General features: G+C 41.7%; 1 protein-coding gene across 2 annotated transcripts in view; it reads right to left on the reverse strand.

Annotated features, from left to right (window-relative positions):
- The window catches only part of rgs3a (regulator of G protein signaling 3a), a 245,008-nt gene that overhangs the window by 179,509 nt on the left and 41,023 nt on the right, over window positions 1-24,476 (reverse strand). For both annotated transcript variants that reach the window (XM_080212395.1, XM_080212396.1), the window contains exons 5-6: window positions 15,152-15,220; window positions 4,604-4,664 (exon numbers count right to left, since the gene is read on the reverse strand). In XM_080212395.1, the coding sequence (XP_080068521.1) occupies window positions 4,604-4,664; window positions 15,152-15,220 (130 nt within the window). The remainder of the gene's footprint in view (window positions 1-4,603; window positions 4,665-15,151; window positions 15,221-24,476) is intronic.

A 24,476-nucleotide genomic window follows, 5' to 3' on the forward strand; every position in this document is an offset into this window, starting at 1 on the left:
CAGTTTCCATACTACTATTCTTTAATTTCATAAATCAATGTGAAATACCAAATACATATATCATAAATAGATTGTGCATGAGCTCTTAAAACTACAGACTACACTAGTGATTTTTCTAATCTCAAAGAAAGGACACTGATGGCCTGTTAAAATGTTTTTTTAATTCGCTTACAATACAGTTTTAATTTGCTGTGAGGAATTAAACAGCGCAATTACTATTACACATTCGGGGAAAAAATATTTCCAAAGTGATTTAATCAGTGAAGATAAGTGGCACAAATCCAAGTGTAAATAATTCTGCACCAAATTATCATCGAATCATAGAACAGTACAGCACAAAAGCCATTTGTCCCATCCAGTTTGTGCCAGTTGTCCCATAATCACATTTAATGATGTTGACATCAGCACTTGGAATGTTTCATTGATCTTGCACCTTTTAGCTAATTTGTTTGTCCAACATTCACTGTTCAGCAAAATGTGTTCAGTAAATTGTGTCTCTGAGCTGCATTTCCATATTCTGATTTTTATCAACATTTTCTCTCAAATTGTTTTCCATCTTGACTCCCACGCTTTTTAGCCTGACAGCAACTGGACTGTGCCAACTTTTTTTTATTTGAGTAAGTACGTGGAGCTGGTATGTTGCCTCAAAGGAACATTTGTATAGACTGGTCAGTAAAACTTCCGACAGTGAAAATGCAAGGACTTTTTTAACTATGTCAGAGGTTGAATAAGTTGCTTTCAATAACTTGTGCTTGAGTTATGTTCATATTAAAATTATAATGAGTCACAATAGAGTTTTAAGGTGATTCAGCAAACTAATTTGTAAACTACAAGTTGCTTTCAATCTCTCAGTACCATTGTGTTACTGAACTCAACTTTGTGTGTGCACATGCATCACTGCAACTCCTCTGGATCCCTCTACTTGCAGTGAATCAATTTCAACACCAATTACATAGTACAGTTCACATAATATCCTGAGATACTTTACAGCAGATGGACATTGAGTACAAAATGGAAAATATTCAAAACATTGGTTGAAGAAGTAGATTTTGAAGAGTTTTGTGAAGGTGAAGAGAGTATGCAAGAGAGGTAGGGAAAAAGTAGCCATATTCAGACATGTTGTATCTGAAAGCTCCCAGAGCAGTGTGTAGCACCAGAAAGTGACACACAATGGAGTAAATATGTGCTGTGACATTGGACTGTGGAAGATTTAAGGTTCAGGGAACCAGTGGAATGTTTGTAAAAAACAGAGGATTTTCAAGTTTATATACTAGTTAATTGTGAGACATGGAAATAAAAAAGAACAGTAAAGATGAATGTTTGGAAAGTTACACAAGCAGATGATTGGGTGATCAAATTTAAGAGCCTATTATCAAGGTACCACAGCAATAATGACCTCTGGTGTTGGGACCCTTCCTGTTTGTTATATATACTAACAACTTGGATGTGAAGATCGAAGAAAATATAATTAGTAAGACCCAAGAAGACACAAAAATTGGTGGTGTTGGTGATAATGAGGAGGATAATCTTAGGCTGCAGACTGAATGATCAGCTGGTAAGGTGAGCAGAGCATGGCAGATCAAATTTAATACTGGTAAGTGTGACTTGATGCATTTTGGGAGGTCTAATAAGGGTAGGACATACACAATGAACAGAAGGTCCCTAAAAAGTACTGGGACCTTGAAAAAGGGATCTTGGGTACAAGTCCATAGATCCCTGAAGGTGGCAGCATATATAGATAGGGTGGCAGGAAGGCATCAATTACCTTCATTAGCCGAGACACAGAATATAGGAACAGGGAGGTTGTGCTACAACTTTATGAAACACTGGTTAGGCCACAGATGGAGTATAGTGTGGCAACCAGAACTGCACACAAATCAGAAGGACATGATTTCACTGGAGGTGGTGCAGAGAAAATCTTCCAGGATATTATCTAGAATGGGACGTTTCAGCTATGAGGAGAGACTGGATAGGCTGAGTTGGTTTTCCTTGGAGCAGGTGAGACTGAGAGGAGGATATGATAGAGATATACAAAATTATGAGAGGCATAGATAGGGCAGAATTTAATAATCTTTTCCTCATGGCAGGGATGTCTAAGACCAGAGGGCATAGATTTAAGGTGAGGAGTAAGTGCTTCAAAGGGGATCTGACGAAATTTGGTAAGAACACAGGCTATCTATGTGACTATGGTGGAAGTAGGGAATCTTAGTGGTGGTCTCCATGAGGCATTTGAAGTTCTACTTAGGGTTGAACTGGCCAACTTCAACCGAGCGAACAACCATGAAGAGGCATGAAGTCAGTATCAAAATTGCAAAGGTTTTGTTTGGAGCAAAACAATATAGCTTTAGTCCATTCTGAGCTGGAAAAATTTCTGGCTCATTTGATTTAGTCAAATCTCTGAGTAGTACTAAAACAACAAGGAGGTAATAGGGGATTTTAACTCCAAAGAGGGGATGAGTTTTGCATAAAAAGGAGTGCAGTCAGAAGAATATCTTTTGACCAGCATGTAGCAAGTCCAACAAGAGGGGGCACTGTTCTGGATTTAGTTTTAGTTAACGAGGAGTTGGAAGGAATGCCACACAGGAGATCAGATAGCTTGAAATAACAAAACTTTCCAACAGGTTAGAATCATAGAACACCTGCGGTGCAGAAGGAGGCCACTTGGCCCATTGTGCCTACACCGACAAAAATCCCGCCCAGTCTCTTTCCCTGTAACCCCACATACTTACCCTGCTAACCCCCCTGATACTAGGGGGAGATTTAGCATAACCAATCAACCTAATGTTGTACAAAAAGGAAAACCCTGTCGATGGCAGTGGGACCACTAAATCCTGTTGCCAGCCAAATGCAGGCCACCTCCACCATAGCCGAATGTGCGGCAGAGGATTGGAGAAATGTGATATTTTATATTGTTTGTTCATTGTTATCTCTTGTAAATGCACCTACCTGTATTGAGCAGGTGGTACAATGGCATCCATTGTATTTTACATGCTGATTAACTAAGGTGCCACAGAGAAAAGGACAGGAATGACAACTCAACATTCCTGGTTACAGGGTTTTCAGATCAGATAGAGAGAGATTAGAGAAACAATTATGCCTGTGAGGGGGTTGATATTTTAGAAGGATCATCAATTGAAGCTACACAGATTGAGCTAAGGAACAAAAAAGGAGCAGTCACACTGCTGGAACTGCACAATAGACCCCCAAACAATCAGATGGAGATTGAAAAGAAAATATTTCGTAAAATTTCTGAGAAGTACAAAACAACAAGGAGGTAAAGGGGGATTTTAACTCCAAAGAGGGGATGAGTTTTGCATAAAAGGGAATGCATTCAGGAGAATATCTTTTGACCAGCATGTAGCAAGTCCAACAAGAGGGGGCACTGTTCTGGATTTAGTTTAAGTTAATGAACCTGAGGAGGTGGAAGGAATGGCAGTGGGAGTATATTTTGGTGGTAGTGATCATAATTCAATAAATTTTAATAATTACAGAAAAGGACAATGAAAGAACAGGAGTTAAAATTCTTTGGGTAAGGTTAGTTTTACTAAGCTAAGAAATTAATTAGCAAAAGTGGACTGGAATCGGCTACATGAAAGTAAGTCAGTATCTGAAGACTGGGAGGTATTCAAAGGGAGATCCAACGGGTTCTGAGTAAACATATTCCTACAAAGACAGAGGGTAGAACGACCAAATATAGAACCCTCCTGGGTGTCATGCAGTTACAGTGTAAGATATGACAGAAAAGGAAAGCTTATGCCAGACATCTAGAACTCAATACTACAGAAAGCCAAAAGGAAAATGGAAAGTGGGGGAGGGAAATCAAAAAGGAAATTAGGAAGCCGAAGAGATATCATGAAGAAAATTGGCAAGCATAATGATGGTGAACACAAAGATTCTTTATAAATATATCAGGGTAAGAAAAGAACTAAGAACAGAATAGGACTCATAAAAGATCAAAAGGGGATTCAGGCAGAAGATGTGGGTGGGTATATTATGTCTGTCTTCACAAATGAAGGGGATGATACAGAGGTTTAAGTTAATGAAAATTCCACCAGACTGGTTAAAAAAAACAGGGAGTAAATAGCAGAAGGTCTGACTATTGTTTTCCAATCCTCATTGGCTTTGGCTGTGGTGCCAGAAGATTACAGGTTTGTGGACATTGTACCTTTGTTTAAAAATGGAGCGAGGGATTGAATGAATAATAACAGGCCAATCAGTCTAATCACAGTGGTGGGAAAATTATTGCAATCAATTCTGAGAGACTGTCACTTAGAAAGGTGCAAATTAATAGTCAGCATGTTAAGGGATGGTGGTGTCTGGTTAACTGATTAACATTTTTGAGGAAGTAACAAGTAGGATTGAAGAGAATAGTGTCATTGAGGTGATCTACATGGATTTCAGCAAAGATTCTGACAAGGTCCCACATGGCAAACTGGTTAAATAATAAAAGTCTATGGGGTGCAGCAAGCTGGATACAGAATTTTTGAATAAACATCAATTATTTGACATAGGTAGTAAGTATTGCTTCTTGAGACTATTGTTTTGTTTACAGAATATCAGAAATGAAAATAGACAGATTCTAATTTCATACTAAATTACTTGCCTTGTCTAATGAAAGCAGCGACTTTATTCCAAAGCTCATGCATCCAAGTAGTTCAGCAGATCTGTAAAGTTAATAAAATTTCATTAGTTACATAAATTATTAGTGAATCAGTGATTGTGAAATATTTTAAGGAAATACAGCAGTCATCACCCTTTTGAACTTTGTTTATATATGCACAACTATTTTTTTCTTCATTTTAATTCAGCAGGTAATTAAGTGAGGAGACATAGTGGCCCAGTGGCAAATGGTGGAATTCAAATTCAATATTTAAAATATGGAATTAAAAATCTAGTGGTGACCACAAAATATTGTTGCTTATTGTAGAAACTCATCTTTTTTACTAAAGCCCTTTAGGGAAGGAAATGTGGAGTCCTGCTCGAGCCAACACGTGAGGCCTATATGTCACTCCAGACCCACAGCAATGCGGCTGGCACTTCAATGCCATAGCAAGCCACCTAATTATATCAAACCATTAAAAAAAAGCCTCAAAGGAATTAAACCAGAAACCGGATGAACCACATGGCATCAACTCAGACCTATCGAGCACCCATCTGGGAGCCATAGCCAAAATTGGGAGAGTTGGGGAGAGTTGTCACACGGACTAGTCAAGCATCAGCCATAATTATACTCAGGAATCATACTTTACCTACAATGTCCAGGCCCCACCATAACCATTCCTGGGTCTGTCCTGCTAGTTTGACAGAAGAAGTGGCGGCACAGTGTACACAGTTAGGACAAGTTGCCCTGCGAGTCCTCAACATCAACTCCAGATCCTCATGACATCATGGTCAAGAAAACCTCCAAACAATTACCATGTACACCTCACCCTGACCTCTCAGCTGCTAAATCAAGGCTCCTCTATGTTGAAGGACACTTGGGAGGATGGACTGACATTTGTAAGTGTGCAGAACATACTCCAGATGGGGGATTAGAATATCCATCACCAAGAGTGGCTTGGTAGCACCACCATTGACTGTGCTGGTCAAGTCCTAAAGGACATAGATCTTAGATGGAGTCTGCATTAGTGAGGGAATCAACATAAATGACCTCATACTCACCAACCTATCCACGACAATATCGGAATGAATGGCTACTGCACAGTCCTTGTGGAGAAGGAGTCCCATATTCATGCTGAGGATGTTTTAATCATGTTGTGTGGCACTACCACCGCACTAAATGCGATACATTTTGAACATGTCCAGCAATTCAAGTCTGGGCAACCATGAGCCCAGCAGCTGGCCATCAGCAGTAGCAGAATTGTACTTGAGCACAGACTATAACCTCGTGGCCTGGTGTAGCTGCCACCCTACCATTGCCACCAAGCAAGAGAATCAATCCTGGAACAGCACCTGGCATACCTAAAAATGAGGTGTCAAACTGGTGAAGTTACAACAAGAAACAACATGCATACCAAGCAGCAAGTTATAGACAGAGCTAAACGATTACACAGGCAACAGATCAAATCTGAACTCCGCAGTCTTGCCACATCCAGCAGTGAATGGTGGTGGACAATTAAACAACTCACTATGGGAGGAGAATCTACAAATATCCCCATCCTCAATGAGAAAGGAGCCCAATACATTAATGTGAAAGACAAGGCTGAAGCATTTGCTACAATCTTCATCCCGAAGTGCTGAGTGGGTGATCCATCTTGGCCTTCACCAGGTAAATTAGAATAAAAGGTTGACAGGCAAAATAGTAGCTCAACAATGGGCTACTTTTAAACAGAAGTTGGTTCAGATACAGTTATGACACATATCCATGAGGGGGAAAAGCAAACAAATCTAGAGTTCCCTGGATGATGAAAATTTCAGAAAGAAAGAAGTGGTAAAGGAAGTCTTATGACAGATGCCTGGTTGATAATACAAGTGAGAACGAAGCTGAATGTATAACATTCAAAGAGAAAGTGAGAAAGGAAATAAAAGATTAAAAGAGAGCATGAAAGGAGACTAGCAGCTAACATAAGATTACAGTTTTACTTCACTCAAAGCATACCTACAAGCAACAAAATAAAAACTTGACATATTCAAGTATTTGGTGTCTACAGCTGTCAAGACACCATAAGGTCTACAGACTGGCTTCTGAATTTCACTGCACCTCATGCTAACCACAAATAATTCACATTTTTAAAAAAAATATAAGGGTAAGACAGGACATAGCACAATACAAAGATAAATGTGACAGATGGCAGGCTCCAAATCTTTGCCCCTTTCATCTCCATGTAGAGAAAACTTTTCAAAAGAGGACTGATGTATGAGATGAGAACAGAGCACATTTCAAATGCAAGGTTGTTTCAAACATCTCCTTTTGTTCCTATTGTTTCTTTCTTTACTGTTAACAAACTGTCAATTGGGGCTCAGCTGGCAACATTCTTTGAACCTGAGCTAAGGGGTTCAAGTCCTAGCCCAGCGACTTGTGCATATAATCTATGCCTGTACTCCAGTGGAGTTTTGAAAGAATGCTGCACTGGCAGAAGGTGCCATCTTTCTGATGAAACAATAAACCAAGGCCTGGTCTGTCCTCTCAAGCAGACATAAAATATCCCATGGCAATGTGCGAGGAAGGGCCGAGTGAAAAGTTCATCCTTCAACCAACCTCACTAAAACCGCTTATTTGGACATTATGATGTTTCTATTGCATTGGTGCTATCATTTGAATGTGAGTGACACTTAATGCTGGAGAGCTGCACACAGACGGTCTGGTTCTTTCTCTGACATTGTCCTGTTTCTGAGCAGCTGCTTTGGACACATCTGTAGAAGAATGATAAATTTGAATGGATTGTTGAACATTATAGTTCACAGTATAATAAATAAAGTTTCATGCAATGCCGGCTGATTATCTGTTCAATGGCATTGTTCAGGTGGTCTGTGTCCTTATGCAGCAATACACTGTGATCCAAAGTCAGCAGAGGCAGAGAGTGGGGGTCAATGGGTGCTATTCGGATTGGCGGTTGGTGACTAGTGGAGTGCCTCAGGGGTCGGTGCTGGGGCCTCAGCTATTTACCATTTATATAGATGATTTGGAGGAGGGAACCGAGTGTATGGTGTCGAAATTTGCTGATGACACCAAGATTGGTGGAACGGCAAATTGCGCGGAGGGTGTGGAGAGTCTGCAGAAGGATCTAGATAGGCTGGGCGAATGGGCCAGGAAATGGCAAATGGAATTTAATGTTGGCAAGTGCAAGGTGGTCCACTTTGGTAGGAATAATGGTAGGAAGGATTATTACTTATGTGGAGAAAAACTGCAGCAGGCGACGGTGCAGAGGGACCTCGGGGTCCTTGTGCATGAGTCGCAAAAACCCAGCTTGCAGGTGCAGCAGGTGGTCAGGAAGGCTAATGGGATGCTGGCCTTCATAGCGAGGGGGATTGTAGGGAGGTCTTGCTGCGGCTGTATAGGGCATTGGTGAGGCCGCAGCTGGAGTACTGTGTGCAGTTTTGGGCACCGTACTTACGCAAGGATATTTTGGCCTTGGAGGGAGTGCAGAGGAGGTTTACTAGGCTGATGCCGGAGTTGAGGGGGTTGAACTATGAGGAGAGGCTGAATAAACTAGGCTTGTACTCGTTAGAGTTTAGAAGAATGAGGGGAGATCTCATTGAGACGTATAAGATGATGAATAGGATGGATAGGATAGAGGTGGAGAGACACTTTCCACTCAGAAAGGACAGTAGGACTAGGGGGCACAGCCTCAAGATAAAGGGGGGGCGGTTTAGAACGGAGTTGAGGAGGAACTTCTTCACTCAAAGGGTGGTGAATCTCTGGAATTCTCTGCCCGTTGAAGTGGTGGAGGCTACCTTGCTAAATATTTTTAAGACGCGGGTTGATGGGTTTTTGATAAGCGAGGGGATTAAGGGTTATGGGGAGAGGGCGGGAATGTGGAACTGAGCCACAACAGATCAGCCATGATCTTGTTGAATGGCGGGGCAGGCTCGAAGGGCCAGATGGCCTACTCCTGCTCCTATTTCTTATGTTCTTATGTTCTTAAACAAATCACTGTGTTATTCTTAGCACATAGTGCATAATGCACTGGAATTGCCAAATAAAGGAACTGGACCATAGAACCATAGAAAATTTACAGCTCAGAAACAAGCCTTTTGGCCCTTCTTGTCTGTGCCAAACCATTTTTCTGCTTAGTCCGACTGACCTGCACTTGGACCATATCCCTCCACACCCCTCTCATCCATGTACCTGTCCTAGTTTTTCTTAAATGTTAAAAGTGACCCCTTTACCACTTTACCCGGCATCTCATTCCACACTCCTACCACTCTCTGCGTGAAGAAGCTCCCCCCAATATTCCCTCTAAACTTTTCTCCTTTTACCCTTAACCCAAGCCCTCTGGTTTTTTCCTCCCCTAGCCGCAGTGGAAAAAGCCTGGAATTTTTATTTCAAGAGCAAAGCCAGGATAATGACAATATTTTCTAACGCAGAAGGTGATGGAAATTGCGAGATAGCATTTCATGTGCTATACATCTCATAGGCCTTTCCATGGTACCTCTATTGTATTGGTCTAAATGTTTGGAAAGAAAGTATTGCATTTGTCTAGAACTTTCACAGCCTCAGTACATCCCAGATGACTTTCCAGACAATTCAGTACTTTTGAAATGTTGTACTGGAGGAACACAGGACCAATTTAAGCACAAACTAGCTCTCTCTAATAGAAATGTGACAATGAACAGATAATCTGTTTTTGTGATATTGATTGAGAAATAATTATTGGTCAGGATGTCTCCGCTTGTCACAATAAGACAAGAATCTTATACGCCCACCTGAGTGGTGGATATGGCCTGAGTTTAATGCCTCATTCAAAAGACACACTTTCAATAATATTGCCTCTGGATTAGAGTGTGAGGCTTGAGTTTTGTTTTTAGGTCCTGAAGTGGGACTTGAAAACCCCAACTTTCTGATTTAGAGACAAGAGTGCTATCAACAGGATGAATAGCAAAAATTAGAGAACAAATGCTGTCATCCTGACAAAGAACAACACGTGCATGTTCAATAGCACCACTGCCATTCACCCAGGTCAGCACCTTTGCAGTGTATGTTGGTGGACAATTTGTTGACACTCTACGTGCCTCTTAAGAACTGAGGGGCAATTCTCCCATCGCAACCCGCAGTTTTTGTGGCAGGTCGAGCTGGGAGATGCACGTCGTCAGCCTTTTTCCGCAATTTGCGCATGTGCCGGGAATGCACGTGCATCTCCCAGAGCCAGAAACAGTTGGAGTCCAGACCATGCTGGAAACCGGTGGGAAGAGAGGCAAGTCACTTGAATCTTTTTTTAATGTAGTTTAAATATGTTTAACATTTCATTATCGGGAACCTGCCAGTCCAGTTTGAATCTCCCACCTGTCAGCAGTACATTCTGGCGGGGTTTAGAATAGCTCCCCACGTTCAGAAAACTAGCGAGAGACCCCACCAGAATGAAGCGCGGGGCAATCGGGCCTCCTGGGGGAGTCGAGCGATGATGCCCCCTGGGCATGGGCAAATGCATTCAGTCTTTGATCTTTGGGTAAGCTTTCTCCAAGGCGGCCCTCAGGACAAACAATAGGGCAGATTTGCTGAACAGAAACTGATATCCAAATTCCGCACACACGAGGACAGCCTCAACTGGGACCCTGGGTTCATGTCACACTATCTGAAACCCTCACGACTTGCCTGGGCTTGCAAAATCTCACTAACTGTCCTGGCTGGAGACAATACATACATCTTTCGTTTGTGCTTGGCCCTCTCTCCATTCACACTGTCTGTACCTTTAAGATTTGATTACCTGTAAAGACACACATTCCAACCATTATCTTTTAAATTGAGTTCATGTCTGTAAATGTCCTGTTTGTGAACACAAATCCTCACTCGCCTGATGAAGGAACAGCGCTCCAAAAGCATGTGCTGCCAAATAAACCTGTTGGACTTTAACCTGGTGTTGTGAGACTTCTTACGGTGCTCGCCCTGGCAGTGCCAGCCTGTGCCCAGGCTCAGGGGACATCTTGGCACTTCCCATTCGGCATCAGACAATGCCAAGAGGGCATGGCCATTGTGGACGGGGCCTAGAGGCGATCGGTGGGGGTGGGGAGTCCTGCTATCACTCTGCATGGGGATCGGTCTGGGCTGGAGAGAGGCCAGTGATTGGGGCGGGCGGGGTGGCGTCCGCGATCCGGCCATGGGGGAGACTGGAGGGGCAACATTGGCAAGTGATCGAGCTGATCAGCAAACAGAGACTGAAGGTGGGGATCACTGCGCATGTGCAGAATTCCAGAGCTATTGGATTCTGGCATGAATAAGCCCAGCCCCTCTGGGTTTTTGATGAGATTCACAAACGAGTGCACTGAGTGTGGAGATTCGAGTGTGAAGTTGAACTGAGAAAACAGTTGTGATCTAGAACAGTTTTCCCACCAATTCAGCACTTTCGGGAGAATTGCCCCCCTCTCCCCCCAGTATCTCAGATAAGATGACAGCAATGCGAGCCTTCATGGCAGTAAGTTGAGCTTTCATGAGAGCAATATGAGCTTGTGTGTCAGCAAGCTGTGCTTACCTATCTTCACTAAGTTTCCACTGCAGAGGGTGGCTAAGCTGTGATACCGATCAGAAGCTGCTTCGCAAATGGGTCGCAATAAGTGTTCTCATGGAATTGGCCATAACTTACACACTGACAAAGATGGACTAAAAGCTCTTTGCAAATTCTTGTGTTAAATTGGTGGTCAATTCCTCCATGCTCTTTTGACAATGCAGCTTTCAAGAATGCTGCCAATGCACCAAGCATTTCAGTGTATGTTCCCATCAACCTTCTCTGTATACCATCCCATTGAAAGGCATCATACAAGACCTCTGCATTAAAACTAGTATAAATGTTTATTTATTATTGGCACAAATAGGCTAACATTAATACTGCAATGAAGTTACTGCGAAAAACCCCTAGTCGCTGCACTCTGGTGCCTGTTCAGATACAGTGAGGGAGACTTTAGCATGGCCATTGCACCTAACCAGCACTTCTTTTGGACTGTGGGAGGAAACCGGAGCACACGGAGGGAATCCATACAGACATGGGGAGAACATGCAGACTCCACATTGACAGTGAACCCAAGCTGGGAATCAAAAACTAGTGTCTGAGCTTGTACTACCCATGTTCCTTGCCATAGCATCTCATCATATGCAAATCACACCTCTACGCTATTCTCTAAAATACACAATGTCAATATATGCTGTTGGTTGCAGGTGTGAAAACAAATGATGGCATTTCTTCTTCATTGTCCTTCATTGTTTAGAACAGCTACCAGTTCTGAAAGGAGGAATGTATCCTGGAGTTCGTTGTCTGTAACGTTGTCCTATTCTTGTGTCTTCCCCAGGTGAAATTCATTTAATAATTACTTCCATTGCCTTCTTGGTCAAAATGCATCTCCCCTTTCAGAGGTGTCAATGGCTTTAAGCAGTACAAACTTGCTTGAACTCATGGAAGCCTCTCATGATTTTGTGTTTCCTTCTTGGGCTTGCATCCAGTGAACAACACATTTGATGTTCGTCGCATGCTCCAATCATTGAAACCGGCAGGTAGAATAAAGCAATGGATGTGAGTTAGTCATGCATCATGACCTGCCTATAAAGCTTAGAATTCGCTATGCTTCATTATCAATCATTTCAGCTTTACCTGCCGATTTCAAATGTTTTTGTACATGAACCATAAGGTTTGCCTTTAAAATTGGACCATTTAGTTTATACTACCTCTCCTCATTTTTCCTTCCAAATGCACCCGTTCTTGTCATTAAATTGCCTCTGGCACATCTGTCATTTCATCTGTTTGCCTATCACCTTCATAAGTTTGGTTTCCTTTTATCCTTCTCAGTGGTTACTACATTTCAAAGTTTGGTGTCATCTGCAAACTTTGAAGCTCTGCTCTTCACACCCAGATCCAGGTCATTAACTACATATCAAACGTAGTAATGGTCCTACTACTGAACCCTGCGCTATCCTTCCAATGGGAAGAACAACTGTTCACAACTACTTTTTGCTTTCAATTTTAGATAATTTTGTATTCATGCTGCTACCACTCCTTCAATCACATGGGGATGGAAGTTCTCTGAAATAAACACAGCCACCCTCTAGGGAATTAATATTCATTTTCATACTGGTGTACTACTGATTTCAAACAAGTTGTATAGGAAATTAGAGCGAGAGAACATAACCTTGGGCCACCCACATTTTTGCTACCAACCTATTAATGGGAATAATAAACTTTCTATGGGAATCTCTCTATTTGATAGAAGAGGAGAGGACTGGAAATATGTCAGCTAGATCTCACTGCATCAAAGGAGGAATGCAACCACCCATACTTACCCTCACAATAACATATATATGTAAAAATGTATTTAATGGGATATGTTTGAGGTGCAGCGTGTGCACAAGCTAACAATTAGCATGGCAGACACAGCTACACTGCAAACTAATTTATGGTGCTCTCAATGCCAATCACTGCCAGTACAATATCTGTCAATGTAACCTTAACCCTGAATTTTTGATCTGATTTGATTTATTGTTGTCACATGTATTAGTATACAATGAAAAGTATTGGTTCTTGCACATTATAAAGACAAAGCATACCATACACAAGGAAGGAAAGGAGAGAGTGCAGAATGTAGTGTTACAGTCATAGCTAGGGTGTAGAGAAAGACCAACTTAATGCAAGGTAGGTCCATTCAAAAGTCTGGTGGCAGCTGGGAAGAAGCTGTTTTTCAGACTTTTGTATCTCTTTCCCAGCGGAAGAAGGTGGAAGTGTGTATGTCTGGGGTGCATGGCATCCTTGATTATGTTGGCAACGGGAAGTGTAGACAGAGTCAATGGATGGGAGGCTGGTTTGTGTGATGTACTGGGCTTCCTTCATGACTCTTTGTAGTTCCTTGTGGTCTTGGACAGAGCAGGAGCCGGACCAAGCTGTGATACAACCAGAAAGAATTCTTTCTATGGTGCATCTGTGCAAGTTGGAGAGAGTTGTAGTGGACATGCCAACTTTCCTTAGTCTCCTGAGAAAGTACAGGTGCGCTCTCTTAGCTACAGCGTCTGCAAGGTGGGACTGGGACAGGTTGTTGGTGATTTGGACACCTAAAAACTTGAAACTCTCGATCATTTCTACTTCGTCCCCATTGATGTAGACAGGCACATGTTCTCCACTATGCTTCCTGAAGTCAATGACTATCTCCTTTTTTTTAACATTGAGGGAAAGATTATTGTCACTGCACCAGTTCACTCGGTTCTTCATCTGATCCACTGCAGTGGTGTCATCAGCAAACTTGAAAATCGAGTTGGAGGGGAATTTGGCCATACAGTCAAAGGTGAATAAGCAGTACAGTAAGGGGCTGAGGATACAGCCTTGTGGAGCACATACTGAGGATGATCGTGGAGGAGGTGTTGTTGCCTATACTTACTGACTGCGGTCTACAGGTTAGGAAGTCTAGAATCCAGTGGGAGGAATTCTAACATATCAGACTCATTCCAGTCTGTCACTATGGACATTAACAAACTTATGGACAACTGGTTGACTACAGATTCATCCTGCTGCATACAGAACTACATACTCAGCCATCACCGCAATCATCGATCCAACAACATGCAGCACTCTGTGATAATCTGTGTAGTGCGATGTATGTCTATGAACAAGAATCAGTTATTTTAAGGTGGAGAACTATTTCCTATTATCTGATTCAAAAGAAGTACAAGATTAGCATGCAGGAAATTAAGACTATCCTCTGTGGTCTTGGTTCATGGTGCCCACACAACAGTTGTACAACCTTGCTAAAAGTGCATTTATAAGAATGGTGACCGATTACATTTTTTTTAAATTCCAATTCAATCTAATCAAATCCAATTCAGAATCTCAACAAATTGAGACATTCCTGATCCAAGCTGACAAGACAGAGCTCTCACCTCCTGTCTTGGGCTTGATCTACATGATCCAAGCTGATTGGAGTAGGCATAGCTCCTCCTCCAAGGGTTGATCTCATTTGCGTCTTAGCTAAAAGGCTCAAATGAAGCTGAAATGTAACCTAATGACTTCAACCAAGGGTAGCATGTCGATAATACACTTGATCTTAGCGAATGCCAAGATTCAATTAAGGTCACAAAAATGAAAGTCTCTCGAAGTTTCATGCATCATTGTAGCTACTGCGTGCTACCTACAATGCAACTTTGTAACAATATGAAGTTTGAAACAAGATACCTGGAGGAAAAAACAAACATAAAACTTGTATTAAAACACTTGGTAGGCCTCAGGATATTCCAAACAAAAAGGCTAATTTCCACATAGCAAGGTCCTGTAGATAGTAAGTATGATAAATGATTAAGTAATCCATTTTTGTTGTAAATTAAGGGATGAACATTGGCCAAGCCCAAAGGAAAAAGCTTTTCATTCAACAAAATTCTGGTAGATAATCAAGAAGGTAGACTTTTGGAACACAGAATTAAGGTTCCATTGTTCCAAGTTAGAGACTGTACAATACTTGCAACCAGGAAATCCTCCTTTTTTTAAAAAAAAAGCATACTATGTCAGTTAACAAAAATTTATCATCTTACCTTGAATTTTTGTCTCTATTCCAAATTGTAACAAGGAGTCTCTTTTGTTCATCTTTTTCTTGCAAGGGACTATAAAATGAGAATAATTTCAAAATATCAGTGGTCCTTATTTGAAAATTTGGTATTAATTTGTAAATATGAATTTGATTCAGTGATAGCATTTTTCAGCTTTGGGTCTTTGACTTGGATTCGTTGTATGGACTCTTCTCATCAAGCTTCCTTTGGGATTTAGACTGTTGGTAGAATCATTAACTTCCCAAGGCAAAATGTACATGGAAAAGACAAACTAATGGACTCCTCCATGGCTCAGTACTGGCCCTGACTCTGTTCCACTTGTACACAAGTTATTTTCCAAAAACTACCTCCCAAAAATTCATATATTCTGACGATATCTGCCTTGTAATTCAGGCCCCTGACTCCAGCACTTTGGCCCAAACCCAAACATCACACAACTTCAACATATCTCGGAGCAGTGCTAGATAGGACACTGGCCTTCCGGCAACCTAAAAACAACTAAAGCCCATGGTCAGGTCCAGGAACGACTTGATTGCCGGCTTCCTGTCCTGACAAACAAAAGGATGTGATACAATCACTAAACTATTAATCCAGAAATTCAGCTAATGTTCTGGGGACCCGAGTTTGAATCCTGACATGGCAGAAGGTGGAATCTGAATTCAACAACAATATCTGGACTACTGTCAATTGTCGAAAAGCCCATCTGGTTCACTAATGTCCTTTAGGGGAAGGAAATCGGCTGTCCTTACCTGATCCAGTCTACATGTAGTCCAGAGCCACAACAATGTGGTTTATTCTCATCTGCCCTTTGAAATGGCCTGGCAAGGCACTCAGTTCAAGGGCACAGTGGATGGGCAATAAATGCTAGCCAGCCAGTGATGCCTATGTCCCATGAATGAATTTAAAAAAAATCCCCCATATATCTGCCGACTTGCATCAACCCACAAAATGATAGAAAAAGTTTGCAATGCCTGCCACCTCTCACTGCATGCTAATTTATTCAGCCCAGCCAACATATGTCTCCCATCAAGAAGGCCGATCTGGAAAAATCCTCTTACAAAATGCAAATTCCACCGAGACAAATTATTGAAAATCATTGGACACAACAAACAAGTCCTGGTCTCAAATTCAGCTGACTGGTTTCAACCTTTCAAGGAAAGAGTGGTCCACCCTCAACAGGTTCAGGACTGGCCACAGCCCTTCCTTGGCCAATCTCCACAGATGCGGCATCACAGCCAGCCCCTATGTGCCTATAGGAGATAACAAACTATGCACCGCATTATAGAAGAGGTTCCAATCCACAGAGTTAGTGGAGAACTATCCACACTTAACTCAGCAGGATCGAAGAAACGGTTTGGCTTAGGAACTTTGCATTTGCTAAATAAATAGTGATCTCATCTATAAATCAGAATGTCAAGACTTCAAGTACAATTCCAGGGTTTTGAATACATAACTGAAGCTGGCACTTCAGTAGATGACTAAAAGGGTGTCTGCCCTAGTTGGAGTTGCTTTTTAGATGAATTGTTAAACAGGTGATCCTTTCTGCTTGTTTTGGTGATCATAGAAGAAGATCCCATAGCACTATTTGACGACAAACAATAAAGTACAGTGTCCTGGGTAATACTTACCCTTCAATCGATACCACCAAAACTATCAAATCACACTGCTGCAAATTAAGTCACAATAGAGACAACACTTTCAAATAACTCATTATATGTAAAGCAATTTGGGATGGAGATCATGCTGATATATGACACAACACAAGCATTTTGAATGTTGCTGGAATAACGACATATTTTTCAATTGTGCTCTTGGCGTAAATAAAGACGGCCCAGAATACTTAACAGGAAACTGGGTAATCATTGGGCAGTCAGTAGAAAGCAATGAAATGCACATAAGGACAAAGAAGTGACAAAGGAGGCAGATTGTCATAAAACTCTAAAGGGTGGAGATCAGAGGGGAAACAACCTAAAAATGGGCACAAGCATCTTTAACCTACACATGTTCATTGTCATGCATTCAGTACGTTAAATTCACATCACCTATTCTTACCAATGATTTCTGCATGCAGCCAGCGCCACCTTTGTTGTTCACTGGCATCAGCAGGGGCCCCAATAACACAAGTTCCTAGTGTTATATAAAGAAGCTTGCACATCTTAAACAGCAGATGCCTTGTGTTTCCAATAAGTGCTGTAGGTATCTTACAGAACTGGACCAGTGCTGTGATACTTTGAACAGTGGCTGAACATGCAAAAGGGTGTGCACCAAGGTTAGAAAATATGTTCAGAGACCTCAGAGGAAAAGATGGGAAAAAAAGGTGGAAAGGAGGTGGGACGGCCTATAACCACTGGAGCAAGAGGTCCTCCAGGCACATGCTCAGGAAACAGTAGGAAGACATGGTAGAGGATAACAATGTCAAAAATGTTGTTTGTCAAACACAGATGCAGTGCAGGAAAAGGTTTAATGATCACACACCATTGCTTCCATCTACAAATTACATATCCTGAGAATTGCACCAATATTCTCATTATTGCACAGCTCCTTACACCCTATCACTCACTATCCCGTCCATCAGGATTCATATGCCTTACCTCATCATCACATACAGCTGTTGAAAGCTTTTCACCCACTACACACAGCTCCCACACTTTGGCAGCTATTAAACCATGACAGGTACATCGCCTAAATATGTTGCATAACACTCAATGACACACAGTGAAAGGTGATACACATAAAAGCAGGCACTAGCAAAGAGATGGAGAAGGACATGTGTGTCTGTACATTTTAACAGATGGAGAAACAGTGTTGGCCATCATTAGAAACAGGAATTACAAAGGCCATATCCACTGCAGTAATTGATGATGAGGATATTTTCCTTTGCCATCCCATACCTCCCTCAATTTCTTCCAATGAGAGATTGCAGAGGGATAAGTACACACTTCTTATTTCCCCCTCTGATCTCACCACAACCCAACCCTTCTCCCTTTTCTAATTCAAATACGCAAAAATGAAAAGCTGTCCAGAAGTGGAGAAAAATAAAAAAGGCAATGAAGATGAAAAGACACTGATACTCGATATAACCTTCAGTAGTGACCAGCTCAGATACTCACACTGTGCATATTTTAGAAGCTAGGATAGGGGAGGGATCTACACCTGGTAAGACGTCTGGCACAATGCAAAGGGGTAAGAGTGGGGGTGAAGTTTAGTATAATGCTTAGATGAAGACATGGATGGGCCAGGATAGAGTAAACAATGCAGGCTTTCATACAACTACATTCAATATGTCATTCAAGAACTTCAGTAACTTTGCGGTTTGATTCTTTATCTCACTCTGTCCATTCTCTTCTTGGCCCCTATAATGTTCCAATAAAACTCGGTAAAAACCCAAGTAGAAGCATATCATCTTCTAATTAGGCTTCAAAGAACAAAGAACAACCCAGCACGGGAAACAGGCCCTTCGGCCCAACAAGCCCGCGCCGCCGCATCACCCTACACCCATTCTACCCTGCGTGTCTACAAATAGAACCCCTGACTTAGCCAGATTCAGGGGAGAATAGTGTCAATTTGGTAAAACCAATCAGCCTAAGAGCACATCTTTGGGGTGTGGGAGGAAACCGGAGCGCCCGGAGGAAACCCACGCATCCACAGGGAGAATGCACAAACTCCCACAGACACAGGCCCAAATCCATGTATCTGCACAGCTAGCAGTGCTAGTCACCGAGCTGTTGCGGCACCCTTCTACCGGTCCAGGATCAAGCACACACACCGACACAAAGTACTAGGCCATTCCTGGAACCTCCAAGAGTAGCCCACGCACGACCCACCGTGTGCATGCCCCTCGTTTGACAACGAGGTGGACCTCCACCTGCGGAATAAAAGACAAAAACGTTAATCACAAGCCTGCCTTTCCGGTCTCTCCCGGAGGTTCTAACCCTTATTTAATACCCCTACCATAACCCTCCATCCTCGTTTCACTCATATGCCTAACTAACTGAACCTTAAACGAGTCCAATGTTCCCGCCTCCACCACCCTACTCGGTAGCGCGTTCCATACCCCCACAACTCTCTGCGTAAAGAACCTTCCTCTCATATCCAAATTATATCTCTCCCCCCTCACCCTTAAATCATGTCATCTTGTATTTGTTACCAATCTAGGGAGCAGTCTCTCACTATTGACTCTGTCTATTCCCTTCAGTATCTTATATACCTCTATCATGTCCCCCCTCAATCTCCGTCTTTCCAAGGAGAACAGTCCCAGTTTCTCCAGCCTTTCCTCGTACCCCAGCCCCTCCATGCCAGGCAACATCCTGGTAAACCTCCTCTGCACCCTTTCCAGAGCCTCCACGTCCTTCCGGTAGTAAGGTGACCAGAACTGGACGCAGTACTCCAAATACGGTCTAACCAACGTTCTATACAACTGAAGCATTAGACGGCAGCTTTTAAACTCTATCTCCCTTCCTATAAAGGCTAGCATTCCATAAGCCTTCCTGACAACATTCTCCACTTGTGTTGCAACCTTCATGGATTTGTGAACCTGCACTCCCAGGTCCCTCTGTGTTTCTATACTCCTAATTTGTCTACCTTTAATCACATAGCTCCTCTCTACATTATTCCTTCCAAAATGCATCACCTCGCATTTGTCAGGATTAAATTCCATCTGCCACCTATCTGCCCACTGCACCAACCTATCTATATCCTGTTGTATCACCTCACAATCCACTTCGGTACCCGCCAACCCTGCCATCTTGGTGTCATCAGCAAACTTGCTGATCATACCACCTACGCTCTCTTCCAAGTCATTTATGTATACTACAAAGAGGAGAGGTCCCTTTCCTCTTCACATCCTTCTAGGTAGAACATTGAGTTTAATAGCTTCAGATCATAACAACTGCTGCCATTTTTCAGACTTTACCATCAGCTGGTAATGATGTTGCAAAGCTCCTTGACACCCATCTTTGCATCAGCCACTGAAGGTGGGAAGAGTAAATGATTTCACCCCCATTTGTTAGTCTATTAGTCAGTAAGCATAAAGACTTGGATTTATACTGAGTTAGGAAAACAGACTGTGAAAGCAGCTAAAAGCCTGGGTGCATTATCTTACAAACAATTTTCAGTGGGGATTCCACAAAAAAACACGGAGTCCTTGCATTTCTGAAGCAGAATCCTTGGTATTGCAATTAAGATGTCAGAGCTTAAGTCTATCAAACATTTATTTACCCAGTCTCAGAGTATGCAAGTAGTATGTGGGATCCTTATATGGCCAGATTGAAGCAATCCAAAGGCTTGTTGCATGGTTCTGTATGAATCAATATGGGAAATAAACTTTTTCTTTGATCAAAGATTTGGAATGAGAACCACTACAGCAAGGGAGGGAGAAAAGTATGGACTGACTATGTTGTCTAAAATATGGAATGGACAGCTGGAAATTGATAGAATCAAGGACATGGTAGCCTTGAACAATTGCAAAATGTGAAGTAGCCATCCATACAAACTACAAAGATCATTTGGTTTCCAATTGTATCAATAATTTTTCTTTGTAAAGATAATCCCACAATGGAACAAACTGCCAAAGAAAACAGGCACAACCCTATCACTTGAAATCTTCAAATCCCATCTTTAGATTATTTTCATTTACAAGTTTTTCATTGTCATGATTACTATATCAGCAGATCATGTCTGATGCAGCTGGTATAAACCACATAAATGTTGGCTGAGTGCAGATGCTAATCTGTGATGCCAACACAATCAAGTAGAAGCAGAATCCAAGTCTGAATGAATGCGTCACTTTTAGATTGACAAACTATAACTCGTGGGGTGTCACAGGGATGAGCGCAGGAGTCTCAACTATTGCTACAGATATGAGACTATATAAAGCAGACACATTTTAGGGTGTCCCCTCTAACTGAAGGTAAAAAATTATGTCTTGGATTAAGGGATAGTGATCATTCTGAACTCTGCCTAGAGACAGGCCAATGTGATTTAGTTGTCGTGATGACAGAGGCCCAGGCCGAAACTCATGGAAATGCGAATGCCAATTCTCACACTACAACACAAAAGAGGGGCAGCTGGTCTGGTTGGATACAGCCAGTCTGATTTTGATTCAAACAGAAGGAGACCCAGAAAAGGAGACTAAAAATGGCTGCTGCTGTGCTAAGCAAAGGAAAAGAATGTTTTGCATTAGCCAATGATTAGAATGCCGAGGAAAGCTTTTTCCTTTTCAGAGGAACAGGATTTGTGGAGTGGTTAGAGTGCACATTGCAGCTGGATTTCAATTTGAGATACTCAGAAGATTGCGTGAAAGAACCTGGAAGACTTGCCCTGGTGTGGCAGGGAGAAAGGAATCCGTTGAAAATCTGGGAGGCTACATATGTGCTGAGAAGAAGTGTACATACAAATGGTTCATCATGCATTTTTGATAAGTTAATGAATTAACGGGGAAGTAGCTTTTCTATAGTTTACTATATCAGTCAGTGTTAATTTTAGTTTGTTACAGTAAGAGTCTTAAAACATGAAAAGAATTACACAAAAAGATTTGTCACTCACTGGGAAATTCATCATCTCATTTAAAATGTTATGGGTCTCTATAGGGTCATAACACTATTTACAATTTATATGAACGATCTGAATAAAGGGGGTACATTATAGCCAATTTGCCGATGGCACAAAAATAGGTGGGAAAGCAAGCGGTGAGGAGGGCATAAAGTGTTTGCAAAGGGATATGGATCAGTTCAGTACAGGGCAAAAATTTGGCAGATGGAATACAATGTGGGAAAATGTAAGGTTGCCCTCTTTGGTGGGAAAAATGGAAAAGGAAAATATTATTTAAATGGAAAGAGACTGCAATACAGAGGGATTTGAGTGTCCTTGTACATGGAACACAAAATATTAGTATGCAAGTACAGCAAGCTATCTAGAAGGCAAATGGAATGTTGTCCTTTATTGGCGAGACCATACCTAGAGTAACTCAGAGTTTTGGTCTTGTTGTTAAAGGAGAAATATTGGAGGCAATTCAGAAAGATTCAATGGAACGAACAGGATGTCTTAAAAAGAATGTTCGAGCAGATTGAGCCAATTCATACTCAGTGAAATTTAGAAGCATGGAAATAATCATATTAAAACATACAAGATTCTGAAGGGACTTGACAGACGATAACAGAATATGTCCTCCTGGGGGAGCGTGGAACTAGGGCACAATTTCAGAATAAGGGGTCTCCCATTTAAGATGGCAGTTAAGAGGAATTTCTTCTCTCAGGAGGTTGTTAGTCTTTGGAATTCTCTACTGCAGAGAACAGTGGAAGCTGGGTCATTGAACACGTTCAAGACTGATTTACATAGATTTTTGATCATCAAGGAAGTCAAGTATTATAGGGGAGCAGGCAAGAAAGTGGAGTTAAGACCATGATCAGAACAGCCATTATTTTATGTGACATGAGAGGATGACTGTTTGACTCGTGCTCCTACTTCCTATTTCTTAAGACATATCTTTCTGCACAAAATCAAACATCTCTGTCTAGATATGAAGATGTAACTCCTGGAGCAAATTTGAATGTGTGCCAATGCCTCAGATGCAATTACTCCACGGAAACTCCTCTTCCTCATTCAATTCAGGAGTTGTATCGTAATCGCTAAAGGAATTATCATGCTACCCACTTTGATTGTTATAAATGATATAAACAACTGAGTGTAAAAGCTGTCATAAAAGTTGAAGAAAACACGTTAAAATGAATAAAACTAAGGAATAAACAACTAATGTACACCAAATAAGGATCAAATTGTATCTTACGTTCATTGATGATGCTCCTATAGCTGGTTGGAGCATATTGCCTCATTTAAGAAGTGATTCAAAATCCATATCTACTTACACAATAGCATAATCCAGGGATGTAACAACAGTACCCCCTTGTGACAAGAGCTGCACATTTGAGATTTTCTCATGTGTACTTCTTCAATCTAGCTAAAGATGAACTGTGCAAACACTTAGTGAGACAAGATTTTGAGATAGATCATAGAACCCTACAGTGCAGAAAGAGGCCCTTCAGCCCACCGAGTTTGCACCAACCAGAATCCCGCCCAGGCCCTACCCCCATATCCCTACATATTTTACCCGCTAATCCCTCTAACCTGCACATCTCAGAATACTATGGGGCAATTTTAGCACAGCCAATCAACCTAACTCACACATCTTTGGACTGAGAGAGGAAACCGGAGCACCCAGAGGAAACCCATGCAGACACGAGGAGAATGTGCAAACTCCACACAGGCAGTGACCTCGGCCAGAAATTGAACCCAGGTCCCTGGAGCTGTGAAGCAGCAGTGCGAACCACTGTGCTACCATGCCGCCCCGATGTACTGCTAAGATGCTTTATTCTTCAAATTTAAATGGGCAATTTCTTACAATCTGATCACCTCTCAGCCTTTGTTGTCTGCCCTGTTGTATCCTATTTGCGAAAAAATCTGACGACTACTGGTGTCCATGTTTTAACTCTATGTATAACCAGAAGGAAAAAGCCTGCCATTGCTCAGAATAAGCATCTGAGGTCATTGATTTCCAAGTGATGTATTTACAGATATCAAGGCATATGAATATATAAAAATTATAGGCAGGAAAATACCACTAATCCACCTAACCTACCTCAAAGTTCTGTGTTTCACTTTCCCTACCCATATTGACCCACAGGCCCATCCTCAAAGGCCAAAAGAAATCAATAAAAGAAAAAATCTGGAAAATTTCACATCATTGATCTTTGAAAGAGTTGGACTTCCTGCTCTTTCCTTACAGCTATCCAATTACTTTTCTTTTCAAGTATATACATTATATAGATATTGCATTCTCTTTCAAAAACTGCTCCTAAATCTGTTTCTAGTTTCTAATATCCTTTCATGTAATCCATTCCAGACCATAACAATTCACCATGAAAAATAATTATTGCCATCTCCCATTCTTTCTTTTCACGATTACCTTAAATCAGCGATCCCCGTTTAATGACCCTTTGGCCAATAGAAACAGTGTTTCCCTATCTATTCCATTAAAAACCCTTCATAATTTTGCATACTTCCTTTAAACCTCCCCTTACCCTTACTTGCTACAACAAGACTGCTGACCCAACTAATTAAAGCCTTTCTGCATGCCTACGTGTTTTAAACGAGATGTTAATTTTGTGGTCGCTCTCTGCATCATTTCCAAAGTCTCAGCATCTCACAGGATCCAGAGTGAGGTAATCAATTGGATACAAAATTGGTTTGATGACAGAAGACAGAGGGTGGTTGCACAGGGCTATTTTTCAAACTGGAGGCCTGTGACCTGGAGTGG

Source organism: Carcharhinus amblyrhynchos, chromosome 25, assembly GCF_965287045.1.
Source record: "Carcharhinus amblyrhynchos chromosome 25, sCarAmb.v2.hapA, whole genome shotgun sequence".
Taxonomy (NCBI): Eukaryota; Metazoa; Chordata; class Chondrichthyes; order Carcharhiniformes; family Carcharhinidae; genus Carcharhinus; species Carcharhinus amblyrhynchos.